The sequence below is a fragment of the Pterocles gutturalis genome, unplaced genomic scaffold, assembly GCF_000699245.1.
Source record: "Pterocles gutturalis isolate BGI_N339 unplaced genomic scaffold, ASM69924v1 scaffold11559, whole genome shotgun sequence".
NCBI lineage: Eukaryota > Metazoa > Chordata > Aves > Pterocliformes > Pteroclidae > Pterocles > Pterocles gutturalis.
This window is the reverse complement of record NW_010133316.1, coordinates 1-14,487: the sequence shown is the minus strand read 5'-3', so window position 1 is coordinate 14,487 and position 14,487 is coordinate 1. Positions and strand designations below refer to the sequence as shown.

Genomic DNA, 14,487 nt, shown 5'->3' with positions numbered 1-14,487 from the left:
GAGACACTACTTGGTTAGACATTTCACTAGACAAGAGGTCCCATGACCCAGGAAGCGTTATTTTGGCAATTTTCAAGCTCTTTTGAAAACACAAAAGACAAAACCTAGTAAGAGGATGTCTGCAGAAGGATCCAGGTTTTTGACATTATTTAAAAGAAAATCTGTCTGCACCTAATGTCATTTTCTCTATAATCAGAGCCACATTATATATACTCTAAAACCAGCATTCAGCTTACTAGCCTAAGCTAGGTCCTCAAAGTGCTAAAAAACCCCCCAAACCAACACAAAATCCCCCACCCACAAGCCTCTGGTTTTTCTAACAATAACAGGAAGCTGTTCTACAAGGTGTTTTTTATTCTCCTCTCTTTTGATAACGTGGCCACATTGCCTCACCTGTCTGGCCCAGAGCCAGGCAGCCACCAAAGCTGTTTTCTGCTTCCTGAGCTGGCGCTTTAAGATACCAAACTCTGACAAAAGCACCACGCTGTCTCACATTTTGAAAATGAATTGCACCCTATTGGCCTGATCTAAACTAGGAGCCCAGTTAACACTCCACCTTAGCACACTGATCAGACTCAAGAGGGAAGCCTGAAGCCATGCTGCTTGGAGTAGGTGAGGCTGGGCATGAACAGGAGCAAATCCCTTGGTGTTCAAAGGTCAGAAAGGGACTTAGCTGACAAGTTTTGGCCTTTTTTCCAGAAGGAAGCAGCTGCATCAGGGGTTGCTGCAGACAACAATTTTGGATTTAAGCAAGCGGAACAGATACTCAGTCTAATTTAATAGTTACCTAATGCTAGTGTTCTGAAGTTTTCACTTAGAAATGCTTCTTTATCTTGCCAACAAAGAATAGAATCTGAATATTATTTGCACTAAAGTGCAAAAATCCTACTCCTTCAAAGTCCCTTTAGGTCCTGTTTCAGGCACTAGGTGCTTTCTTCTTTACCCTGACTCTAAGCCAAAAACTATAAGCACTGCTAATCAATACAAGTTCAGAGTTAAGAAAACTGTTAGATGATTTAAGGTAAGGAATTGTAGATGCCCATTCTGACAAACCCAGGCTCATTTTTATCTGTTTCTTTTGCAATATCACCTGCCTCAAGTGACTTTATGTTTAGAACAAAAGAGCATAGAGGAACACCACTGGGTCAGTTGTAATAGTCTGGACTAAGATACTGCTTGATGCTGACAAAAGCAAATCCTATGGGGAAAGCAGTGAGGCAGAAGCAGCAGAGTAGAAAGATATATCAACACGCTTCAGCTACTGGAACTGTTGAAAGAGTACTATATTAGGTCAGAACAAAGGTCAGTTTTGTTTTTATTCTTTCTGACACCAGTAGCAAATATGAAACAGAAAAGTGTGTAAGAATAAAACACTCCTAGACTGTGAATTTTACAGCTGACAATAGTCAGTAATTTAGGATATTTCTGAGTGGACACTATTTAAGCTAACATTTTTTAATAACTATCATGTTCCACATATTAAGTCTTATCCTTTTGATGCTATGAACCTGAAAAAAGCCTCAAAGCCATGAGTTCCACTACTACATTACACAGTGTAATGAAATAGAAATTTGAAACTTGCTGCCTGATTACTTCATTGAAATCTTAATTCTTACAAGCTATCAAACATTCCCAAATCAAAATCATGGACAAGGTCAAACTGGTTCCTTGTCACATTTTAGTTTTCAATCTTTTTTTTAAAAACAGCATTGAACATGGTATTGGAGATGACAAACCCTGATTTTATGAAGTAGTATAACATTTTTTGCTTGTTTTGCTTTTTTTTTTTTTTTTTTTTTCCCATCACCATTAAGCCCCAACCTAGCTTTTGCAGAGAAGCATGCTGGCAGCAAGATTTTCTTCCTTAGCAGAGTTTAGAACTCCTCGGTCTTTGTTATTACACACATGATGTACAGTGATTTGCATTTATTAACACTAAGTTACACCTGGCACTTCAGCACTCAGCTATTCAGTATCAAGTGATCTTTCCAAAACTCAGTCAAGGAAACTTCAGATTTAACTAGCCTGAATATATGCCGCTTTCAACACAAAGTCACAAAGTAAGTATTAAAAGCATTCTTTGGATTACTGAGTCCAAGACCTTTCTATGTATAAAGTCCAATATTTCTCCCCAATGTGTGGCTTGAGTAGTTTGAACGCTTTATTACCTTATTCTTTTTTCTGAATTCTTATGAAAGTAGCAACAGAAGATCCCAGAATGACCTTCTGAATGTGACTGCTTTATATAAGCTTAGAGAGGGTGTGGGTGTGGTTCTTTCTTTGCACCTAGTTATAATTTGAATGCAAATTGGTATTAATTAAGAACACATAACAATATATTTGGATTTACATTTTCTATATTTGGAAGAAAACCAAGTCCTGATGAGCAACAGGAAGAGCTAAAAATAGAAACACAGGCCAGCTGGTCTCTTCCAAGTGTGAAAGTGTTTTTTATTGTGCCTCCTAAAAACGAAAAGTTTGACTACACAAAATGGACTATATTGTCACCACCCTTGCCATGTGTCTGTGGTTTTGGGAGTGATCACTGCTGCAGGGCTTTGTACTGTTCTCCTAATGTGTCTATGAGGCTTTTTAGGAGAACATGACTAGAACCCTACAAAGATGTAAGGATGGAGACTATTTAAAAGATCTGAACAGCTTTAGGTGCAAAATAAGTGCAAACACACTTTGCTTAGAGACCATGACAGTTCCAAGCATACATCAAAGCTGATTTTTAAGCACATAAGAAGCTCTGTGCCCTCTGGATTTTGGCAGCAGGTTCAGATGCCTGAGAAGATAGGTCTGCGATCCATATTACACACAAGTATATTTAAAACCTGTGCATAACCATAATTAACCATGTTAGGCACCCAAACTGCAGTAAGGAGAAACGACGCAATATAAGCCCTTATCAGAGCAAGAGACTTTCAATATCAGGTTAGAGCGTATTAAAACATATGCACATTCCCATTTTAAAAACATACGGCCATTCTCAATTTTAATGCAAGAGGCAACAGAACTATCACTCTTAAAAATTATTAAGTATGAAGACTTCAAGACTGAACTAATCACCATGTAACTTTTAACTTGCATCTCCTATGAAGCCTACATTGTATATAGGCTATATAATATTATGAAGTGTACAGCAAGTTACTAAAATTGTGCATAAGACAGAAGATCAACATCTTAATATCCTTTTGGAGAACAGATGGATGTATTGGTTAGTCTAGAATGATTTCACAGACCAAGTTCATGTGACTTAGAAATTTATTGTATTACCTTAGAAATTTATTGTATTACTGTATGAAGAGTTAAAAGATTAGTACAATTCTTAAGGTTGAAATTAAACCCTACGCAGAGGAACTAGTGCAAGATTCATATTCTACTGAAGTACTACTAAAGCACTGCTTCCAAACAGGCAATAAACAGACTAATACATAAAGCATCAGTGGTGCTAACAGTGACCCTAAGAGGAACTACTCTTTGGAAAAAAAAAACTTAGGAAGATCTCTTATGAAAGATTTTACTGCCAGTGTATAGATACTAAGAAGCATTCTCCCAAATATTTTTCTGTATTTAAGTGTAGAAACACATTGTTTTCTTAAGAAGCTGCCTTGAAGGGAGAAGTTTTGTGAGAGAGAGATATCAAAAAAATGGGAGGTTTGAGGGGCAGGATAGAATTACAACATGATTTTCTGTGTATTCAACACCAAGACAAACCTGTATTACTGATAACTTTGTGGCACTTTACAAAATGTACACTATATATTATACATGCATTTAAAACAGTATTATTTCAATCACTAAGTTCTTCCTCATCACTGAAATAAGCACTTTTCTTAATCCGTGGACGTTTTGAATCATCTGAAATTGAAGATTCCCCTGTGGTCTGCGTCCATCTTTGTTGCTCTTCCTCAACTTTGGCTTGCTACAATGAAAAAAGGAAAAGTATTAGTTAGGATCAAGAAAAATTAAGATGCACCACAAATAATAATGCTAATTATTAATACGCATTATTAAATAAGTTAATTCAGAAGGTTTATCTCTATTTCCAGATAAACTGTGTGATGAATGCACTAGAAAACATTTCTGAAAGTAGTTCCTACATGCACACAGTAAGACTTCTGCACCCATGAAGGCCACATGGAGCACCCTCTATTTTCAAAGTGAGGAACTTTGCACCTGGCAAAATTACAGAGCTAGAGAACAGCTTAGATCTGAAGCAAAGAATGCATCGTGTTTTGAATTGACATGATTGAATCAGCCTTGTTCCACTAACAAGTCTATCTGTTGTGTTTTGCAGTCATTCATTCAGGAAATGAATGTTTTGAGGGCTGTAAAGGTTATTCAACTGAAGGTTTGAATAGATGCTTCCTATTTTTACTGGGAAACATGCTATCCCAGTTAAAATCTTTGGATGGTGAGAGAAATGGGAATGTTTCCTGGCTTGTTTACATTTATAGGTTTTACTTCCAATCGCAGAGTTCTCTGGAGGTGTGCGTGGGGGATAACTGCGTATTTGCAATCATTTTTTCAGACTACATAATGTAAAAGTTGAGCACTCATTGCAGTCATATTCAAGACAAAGCTATTTTAGAAACTCCAAGGTTTTTTTGGGGGGGCAACAGGGGCACACAGGGGACAGCTGAGGACTAGGAAGCCATGAAATTTGAACAGTAGGTCAGGCTTGCTGTGTGTAGTGAAGCAAAAGCCTGTAAGGAAGTACTAAAGAAGACAGTAATACAGCTGTCAGACTATCTACATAACAAAAAAATGCATTAAATGTATTTTGAGAGAAGAGGTCTATTAGAGATCACAATGGACTGTATTAGGCAAAGGAAGTGCTCCAGAAATAGATATTGTTCAAGGATATTCTAGTGAGTGTGGCCAGACCTGGTCATTTATACATGACTGTTTTTTGGGCTGCTCAGTTAACAGAGTAAAGAGGGATTTGTCAACCAGAAACCTAACAGAGCACGACAGCAGAGATGACAAGAAATTAATCAACAAAAGGACCTTGAAGGAAAGAATTGCAATGCACAAACACAGCAATAGTGAAACAGTAAAAAAACCAAACCAAACCAAAAACCCCCCAAAACCAAGAAATTACTGAACATTCCTGCAATATGGAGAAACCATCTGTAGTCACCAACTACTGTCAGGCAAGAGTGCCCCAAATGCTACAGAGCAGACTTACAGGTGTACCTCAGAGCTTTTAAAAAGCAGCTGAAAAAGGGAAACAGAGTTGCATTTAAGTAATAATAAATAATAAATATGCAATGCTTCAATTTTGTACCTGAAAAGCTATGGCTTGGCTGAGGCTATCTAGAGCAGGGTCTTCTCCTTCCTCTTCACTTTCTTCTTCCTCCTCACTTCATAGTGCAGAGAGACAAACACATAGATATTTAAGTGTTCAGTATGAAAAAGCTGTCTAAAAGAAGTATTAACATGTAAAGAAATATACATACATTTCTTCTGGCTCAACTATTTTCTTTCTCTTCTTCTTTTCTTTTTTTTTTGGTGGCTCCCGCTCTCCTAGCATATTTTTAGGACAAGCATAACTTAAGTGTCCTGCTTCCTTGGAGAAAAGAAATACTGCTTAACAGAAACCATTACAAACAACTATATGTTGAAACATACAAGGAAAAGTTAATGTAAGGCAGTTCATGGGGAAAAAAATTGAAGCAATTAGTAAGATAAATGGAATGCTGAATTAGCACACAGACGACAAACTCTTCTCTATAAGCTTGCCATGGAAACAAAGAGATTGGTGGTGATATACATGTTTAACTGCAAACTGAGAACAAGCTATGAGCAATGTAGATTTTCTTTGGCTGCTGCAGCAGCTGAATACACTACAGCACAGTTTATGTTCACGAGAAGACATCAACCTCAGCATCAAAAATTTAAGAAACAGGTGTTAACATTTTTGCTCTAAAAAGTGTTATGGGTATAAATCAAGTTTGTATTTGACAGAAGATATTATCCAAATCTCAATCTCCTATGTGATTATGTTCAGGAAAAGTGAGGAATTCCCTAAAACTTAAAACGCACTTCTGTTTAAAAACAGTTCTAATATTTATTTTACTACCAACTATATAATGAACTTCCAAAGATATAGCAAAAGCATTTATTTTGAAGCAAAGACTAGCAGGTTTTCCTAGTAACAACATTACATTGATACACACATATGTTGTTAAGCAGCAACTATACGTACATATTTTCCTCCAGCCCAAATAAAAGACAGAAGGGGTACTATCATTCTTGAAAATGGTACACCTTCTACGCAGGTTGATAAATTATTTTTTTTTTCTGTTGATATTAACAGCACAGGCAAGAAGAGCAATGGCCAAAATGAAGAAAGAAGCTAAGGGTCAAAAGATGGAATATATTCATTCATTTTTGGTTTTACTCACCCCACATTCATAGCACTTGGACTTATCAAAGTAGTTACGTCTGCGAATGAATTCTGCTGCTCTTCCATTATCAATGGCAATACTTGCTTTTATTACTCTTCCAAACAACTACAGCAAATTGGGAAAAAAAAGGTAAATATTTTGGGACTGTAAATCCAGCTCTCTTGCCATAACCATTTTCCACAGTTTACCTGTTTGTTATTAAGTGCCCGAGAACAGTTTTGTGCAGATTCTTTATCCAAAAACAAAATAAAGGCAACTCCTTTGCTCTTCCTGGTGTCTTTGTCCTTCATAATAGTAACTCTGAAAATGTATAACCACATTAATGATACACTAAAATTACTTCAGAGACATTTTTTCTTTAAAGATCTCAGTGGGATCTTACCTTTGTTATATAGCAAAAAGGAAAAAGTGTATTTAACAGGTTCACTAAATAGAAATTCAAAAGAACAGCTAACCTGGTTACGTGCTTACAGGTAGAGCAGAGATGATTTAAAAAAAAAACATGTGGGGTCTTTCTGGGTCCAGTATAATTCTTTATTCCCTTGGATGACTTGAAGAACAGAGAACATAGTCTCTAAATTTGCAGACGATGTAACTGCAGGAAACTACACACACTGGAAGTGAAATTGCTGAAAAACACTGTGTACTGAAGTGCATCCAAACCGAGAAATCTATGTTCATGTAGGACTAACCAGCTAAACAGGCTCAAGATAGGAAACATTAAGTGTATGGAGTACTGTTCTACAAGTATCTCCAACTGTAATCCAAGCACATGACATACAAAGTTAAATCTTCAGTCTAACAGCTCCAGTAGCACATTGAGAAATTCAAGAAAGATTTAGACCCAGAAAAAACAACAGACAAAGAAAAAGAATGCCAAGAGTTGAAGGGGGAAGGAGAGGAACCCCACACAACCTCAGTTCTTTCAACCTTAACATCAAGTGTATTTAGACCTAAAAAACCCCCAAAAACCAGTGGAAACAGGATGCCAGTTTGCATGTACATGAAAAAAAAAAAAGTACACCTTAAAAACTAGGGAATAAACTCCTCCCTGTGTCTACCATAGACAGAACAAGGTTCAGCCATAAAGTAAGCCAAAACTTAGAGAAGTGATAGGACATTGTGGTGGGTTAGCCCTTGGCTGGGGGCTAAACCACACACACCCGCTCACACAGTTCCCGCCCCCACCCAATATTAGGGGAGAGAATAAAAGGGTTAAATGGTAAAGAGGACTCGTGGGTTGAGATAAGGACAATTTAATAACTAAACTACAATAATATTAAAAATAATACTATACACAAATATACAAATGAGTGATACACAGTGATACTGCCCCCCCCACCCGATGACCAAAGGCTCAGCCTGTTGCCAGCTAACGATCCCCAGAACTACACTCATGATCACCCCAAACGGGGCCGGGGAGGGGGGGAAGTGGTGCACCACTCCTGGAGGCACTCACGGAATGGAGACAACAGCCCCAGCGTCCCAGACCAAGAGCTGACCAGAGTGGGGGGAAAACGACCACCTGGCCCCAGCTAACGATCCCCCCCGGAGAGGGAGGATCCCAAAACTCACGGAACGGAGATAACGATCCGAGCATCCCAGACTGAGAGCTGGCCAGAGTGTGTGTGTGGGGGGGTGGGGGAAGAGGCCTTGGGAGAGTGAATGCAGACACCTGAAGCGAGATGATCTGAAGCCCAAGGGAAGCAAAAGAGAGAGCTCTCCTGGAAGGGTCCTCACCTATATACTGGGTATGACGTGTATGTTATGGAATAAATCATTGGTCAGTCTGGTTCTCAATCTTAACCTAAAAGCAAATCCTATGCTAGCAACTGGCTGTCCTTCTTCCCTGGTCTGCTGTCCTTGGCAGCAGAACAAAACATCATTCTTATCAGCTCTTCTACTGAGCATAAAACCAAAACACAGCCTCTTGCTAGCTATTTACGAAGAAGAGAAAAAAAAATTAACACTCTGCTTAACCCAGGACAGACATTAAAAAAAAAAACAAAACAAAACCATCCAGACAAACTCTGCTTCAATGCAGAAGACCTACCAAGGAACCTGTATAAGTAACAGATGACCTGCACAGTAAAAAGTGTATATAATAAAAGCTCAGTAAAGAAAGCTCAATTTTCCCCCAAATATATGCATAGAAAGATGGAGCTTAGCACAGTTTTTCTACCAAAGCCTCTTGGACAAGGATGTGTCCAATTGAATGCATTGAATTCAAGTGTCAATAAGACTTAAGAACAATTCTATTAATTCTTTTTCCAAGTTACTTTTCCAAGAGTTCCAGCAAAACTATAATATGACTGTAAAGTTTCTAATTGAGATATTGAATGTACCAGTTAATAACACAAGCATAGACAGAGACAAGTATGTCAAAGACAGGCTGCGAGAGTGAGCCTGCAGAAGAGAAGGCTCCAAGGAGTCCTGAGTGCAGCCTTCCAGTACATGAAGGGGGCCTACAAAAAGATGGAGAGGGACTTTTTACATGGGCATGTAGTGATAGAGCAAGGGGTAATGGCTTGAAACTGAAAGAGGGTAGATTTACATTAGATATTAGGATGAAATTAGGCACTGGAACAGGTTGCCCAAAGAAGCTGTGGATGTTCCATCCCTGGAGGTGTTCAAGGCCAGGCTGGATGAGGCTTTGAGCAACCTGGTCTAGTGGAGGGTGTCCCTGCCCATGGCAGGGGGGGGCGGGACTCAATCTTGAAGGTCCCTTCCACCCCAAACCATTCTATGAAATCTTTAAAAAGTCAGCAACTTCTTGGAGCCCTAGAAAGTCTGATTTCTCACTGAACAAACAGATGAAATAATAATAGTCAGGATATATTGCAGTGAGAAATGCAGTACAGTAGAAAAGTCAGCATGATTTTGCTGAGTCAAGACACACTTAAAAAAATTACTATTAAAGCTTATTTAATTAAGTTAAAGCTGACCTAGATGACATCGCAAAGCTTTCTGCAAAGTGTTTTAAAGTCCCTGAACAAAGACTCTACAGAAATCAAGCTAATATTTGAAAAGATTTTTCTCGGGAATTAATTACTAGTTATAAATAGGAAAACTGATCCTTCTTAGCCTCAGTTTCACAGCAAAATGGAAATACCAGTAGAATTCCACAGTATCTGCAGTGTTTACAGTCAGGCCAGCTTGCAAAGGGGTGGAACAGGAAACAAATTTTGCTAGATATAAAGAAAAAAAAATCATGGTAGTATTTTACACATAGTATTCTATGACTCTTTGCATTTAGTTTAAGTTCTGGCACTGACTAGACAAAAATGTCAGAAAAAATTCACTTACTGATACCTAATTTTCTGCAAAACAATATATAGGTGGGGGAAAACAGTAACTATGCAGACAGAATTGCAAGTTCTAAATTATCTCCTTTCAGACAGCACACAGTACAGCATTTCTTCTGCATAGGCATCTGAAAATACTATTTCTGTTGTCTATGACAGTAAAAAAAGGCAAATAAAACACCAGAAACTATTAATAAAGGGAAAAAAGAGAGAGAATGCTACTGCAACATCTTTAAAACAAGCAATGCATCATACAGACAATACCATTCTTATCTTCCTACTGAACAAGTTCAAAAGCCAAGACAGTAGGAGACCTCAACCCCCAAACACAGAGCACAGGTACATTACCAAATGACATCAGGGAGGTCAGAAGCGTCAAATTTATGGAGAAAAGGCCTCTCAATGGATATTAAACACCAGTGTTACTACAACCTTTGCTCATGATTTTTCTAAATAGGTAGTTCAGCAATCAACTAAAACAGACACCGCGCCCTGGAAACAACAGAGACTGCAGGTGCGCAGTTGTATTGGTCACTGCATGTCTGCCAAAGCCCTACATAACGGTTTCCCTCTCAGTCAATTTAAAAAATACGTTTTTCTAAAGTTGTAAATTTGCCTTTTCCTGCTATTTGTCACCTGAAACCTACTCCTGAGACTTCAAAAACTTTGAACTTAGCTCTGTATCTCACAGATTATTACAGCAGCTACTAGAAGTTAGAGTAGATATTTACTGGTGTAGGGTTGAAAACAGAAGTCTTGAGTCTTGTTATTCTCATCAGTTAGAAAAATAAAGAACCAAAACAAACGAGCAAGTTCCTTACTGTGATATTTATTTCTATCATTTGAACATAGAGGCAGGTATTCACAAGTATTGTTCATGAATACCCCACATGTTAAAAGCTGTTACTATGGAGCCTTATGTCTAATCTTAAATGTAATACTAAGCAGTCACAATAACAAGTCCCTCTAGAACTACAAACAGAGGCATTGTACATTGCAATTGTGGGAACTGTTTGTGGCAATTGTGACATCTAGTTCATGTAAATAGAAGCTCCCAATTTTACACCAATCCACTTGTGTCCCAGGTGGTGTTCAGGGGAAGGTGAACAATGCTTATTAAAAGAATAATGTTTAAATTATTTCAGAGAAAACATCATTGGTATATAACAACATTCTACTTGCTCTTAAGAAGGGGTTAGCAAAACCCGTCTCCAACACAAATATTCTTACATTATGTGTGTAACTGCAAGAATTTCCAGTTGTTAAATAAAATTTATACTTTATTAAAAATGAACAGGACTTCAATACAGTTCCACATTCATACTTAAATTATAGAAAGCACAAGACTTCCAAGTGAAGCAAAAACATTAAATATTTAAAATGAAAGCTACAAAACCAGCAGGCCATATCAGGTCACTTACTTGACAACTTTGCCATACTTTGAAAATATCTGAAATATAAAACAAAATAAATAGATTTAACAATTGCATTTCATTAGTAACACATTTATCAAGACAAACTTTTCTAAGCAAGAGATATATATCAGTATTGTATTCACACTCAGAATTGTTGTCAACAAGTTTAATCTGCACAATGCAGCTCTTAAAAACTTACCCTGTATAGATCGTTGTTTGTCAAAGCAAAGGGTAAATTGGACACATACACCGTGCTTTTGCTTGGTGCCAATCCACCACTCATTTTTCTGATGAAAAGAGAAAGAGAGAAGAGTTAAATGGTATTCAAGACAGCAATCAATTATAAAACAGTTGCAAGACTTTTAAAAAGTTGTTTATCAAACCTAGCCCAGACAGTCATGAAAAAGTTGCAGGAAAGCATAGCTTTCATTTCCCTTTCATAATTTTACATAAAGTTAGTCTTTGCCTTCATGTGCTACAGAAGATATTCATTCCTTCCCCCTCCCCTGGATCCAAAGCATCTTTTTGCTGTATGTGAGTCAATTTGTAAGTCATGAAAAAACAGTCAAGTTAGTGTACTTAAAATAAGTCTCTGGTGATTTGTGCAGCAAAGAAAGGTTTAGGTCCAGAAAGAAAACAAGTAATCTCCATTTATTAAACATTCTGGCCAATCAGTGAAATTAATGACCTTTGTTCAAGTAGCTGCACGTTCTGATTCTTTATGCAAGTTTCAGTTCAGCTGCATTCAACATAGAATAAACCACGTTCAGTTATGGGGGTCAGCTTCCCTAAAACAGAGTCCCAAAGATTGGGGGGAAAAAGATACTGCATTGGCTTTAAAATGTATCTCAGATGCTAAAGCAGCAAGTATTTCCTCTTGTATTTATTGCTCAGGCTTCTACACTGCTCTGGAACTGCACATGTGCAGAGCTGATCACAAACAGCATCTCCCTTAGAGGCACTCCCCCTTCTCCTCCTTCTCCCTCTCCTCCTGATTAGGCAGCTATACACTGTCAGGAACCAGGGAAATATATGCCTAGAAACAATAAATCAATTCAAAAACCTTGTTAGAACTGTACGTACACACATCATCCAATACTAGGTAAAGAGTAACTGAATTAACTTGAAAAAGAACAGCCTATGTTCTTCCTTGTGATTGGACATTTCACTAAATTTTCAGTGATACTAAAGCCTGTGCAAAATACTTCTTCCCTCTGATCAATTCTGTAGCCATGGCTTGGTCCAAGAGCCAAGTGAGTAAAATTTAAGACCAGAATAAAGCACAACCCTTATATGAGGACACACAAAAGAGCAGAGCAAAACCATTCCATGCACAGTCCAATTACTACCTACTTATCCAGTTTCCTGCAGCCTTATTCCTGCTTCTTGGCACCTCCAGATGATTCCTAACTGAGGAACATCAAACCATTTATTCAGCAAGACCAACTCATATTAAAAATCCAGACAAAATCTGATGAAGGGATGAAAGAAACTTAAGTATTAGAAATCAACATCTGTCATAGTACACACAGTTTCTTAGGGGACTTTGTGGGTAGTGAGTTTGAGCAGATTGCTTGGCCAAATGCCAACAAAGTAACTAATATCACACTCTAATCCCGCTGTGGTTATTTACTGGCACTTCATTACTCAGTCATTTGAAGACCTGACATTCCCAATAGACACTGATTATCCAAGTGTTTTGTTTCTCTTTCCTGACATGCTTACTGTATCACAATTCATTCAGGTGTCCGTTTCCAAGTGATTGAATTTTGAGTTCTTCCATGTTCAGAGACTGTGTTTTTTTGGCATGAGCTGAAGTGCCAACATAAAGGTTAAGCAAATGAAAACAGAATAAACTTGCAATAAAGGCCACACATTGCATCTGGTGTTACGCAGCCAGGATTTATTATCCCAGATTCCTTGCTGCTTGGCATTAGTATCCTTGACAAGCCTAACCAGACTGACTTGGCAACATGCCACACAAATAGATGGCTCGAAGTGCAGTTTTCCAGATGCACAGTGGATGCAAAGGATATGGTAAAAGCTTCCTTTGCGCTGCGTTACGGTATGTTGCCAATGCTCATATATTGCAACAGTGGAGGAGAAAACAGCAGAGGTGGACCTCAGGTGGCTGTAGATAGCAACTTAACTCTGCCTACAAGACAGGAGAAGCTAGAGCACCTTGTAGCAGGAGACCAAGCAGGCCCCATATTAACACACAGACACTAGTGAGAATGGCGTGACTGGAGAGCAGTCAGCTTGTGTATCCTGCAACACCGCTGTGCAAGCCCCCACAGAGAAGGTGATGTGTCATGTGAGGATTACTACAGACCTAATTTTTTTTTATTAATGAATGCAAGCTACAGAACTGCCATTTTCAGCTGCACATGACTTCTTCCAGAAGCAAGCTGGAAGAGTTCCACCCTGGAGTGCTGGCTGCCAGACAGCTGAGGTTGAGCTTTGTTTCTAGTCCCCTGGACAAATTTAAGTAAAACAGTCTTGCTGCTCCAGCTGCCCAAATATTCTTAGCAATTTCTATTGCTTAGAACTATTATGCCAGGATTTCTTACTTTTGATGTCTGACTTGCCAGAAAGGCACAATTTTAATAAAAGAGGAAGTACAGTGACCACAGGGACCATACTTATTTTCAAGATGTCAAAAGTTCAAATTTACCACTCTAGGAAACAAGTTTTCCCAGATTTGCAGGAGGACCTCCTCTTCTAAATATTAAGGGATCACTGGGATGGTTTATAAATATGTTATTTAAGCCAGGAGATACACTGACAGGTCTGCACAATGGCAAAATTTGGGACATTCATCCATCTACTTAAAAGCCCGGTCAGCCTTACTAAGTCTTCTGCAGAAAATAAAAAATTAATATTCTACCAAAAGCAACCTCTCAAAAAGCTTAAGCATGGTAAAATGCAGATTTCTGCTTATCTGTTGTGAATACAGTGGTATAAATGCAATTTCAGATCCGACTACTGGCACAATTCTCCACACCCTGATAAACCTTAACAAAACCAGTGTTGTTTAACATCTCTGTGGGAAACATGGACAGTGTGATGGAGTGCACCCTCAGCAAGTTTGCCAATGACACCAAGCTGTGTGGTGTGGTGGACACACTGGAGGGAAGGGATGCCATCCAGAGGGACCTTGACAGGCTTGAGAGGTGGGCCAATGCGAACCTCATGAAATTTAACAAGGCCAAGTGCAAGGTCCTGCACATGAGTCAGGGCAACCCCATGCAGAAATACAGGCTGGGCGAAGAATGGATTGAAAGCACCCCTGAAGAGAAGGACTTTGGGGTGCTGGTGAATGAGAAGCTTAACATGAGCCAGCAGTGT

At 38.5% G+C, this 14,487-nt stretch overlaps 1 protein-coding gene across 1 annotated transcript; it reads right to left on the bottom strand.

Annotated features, from left to right (window-relative positions):
- Positions 1 to 3,796: 3,796 nt before the first annotated feature.
- On the bottom strand, positions 3,797 to 11,422 carry ZCRB1 (zinc finger CCHC-type and RNA binding motif 1). Its single transcript, XM_010081187.1, has 7 exons — positions 11,339 to 11,422; positions 11,146 to 11,174; positions 6,608 to 6,719; positions 6,417 to 6,524; positions 5,469 to 5,578; positions 5,297 to 5,372; positions 3,797 to 3,928 (listed from the first exon to the last, which is right to left on the bottom strand). The coding sequence occupies exons 1-7, from the start codon at positions 11,420 to 11,422 to the stop codon at positions 3,797 to 3,799; spliced, it is 651 nt and encodes a 216-aa protein (XP_010079489.1).
- Positions 11,423 to 14,487: the final 3,065 nt, after the last annotated feature.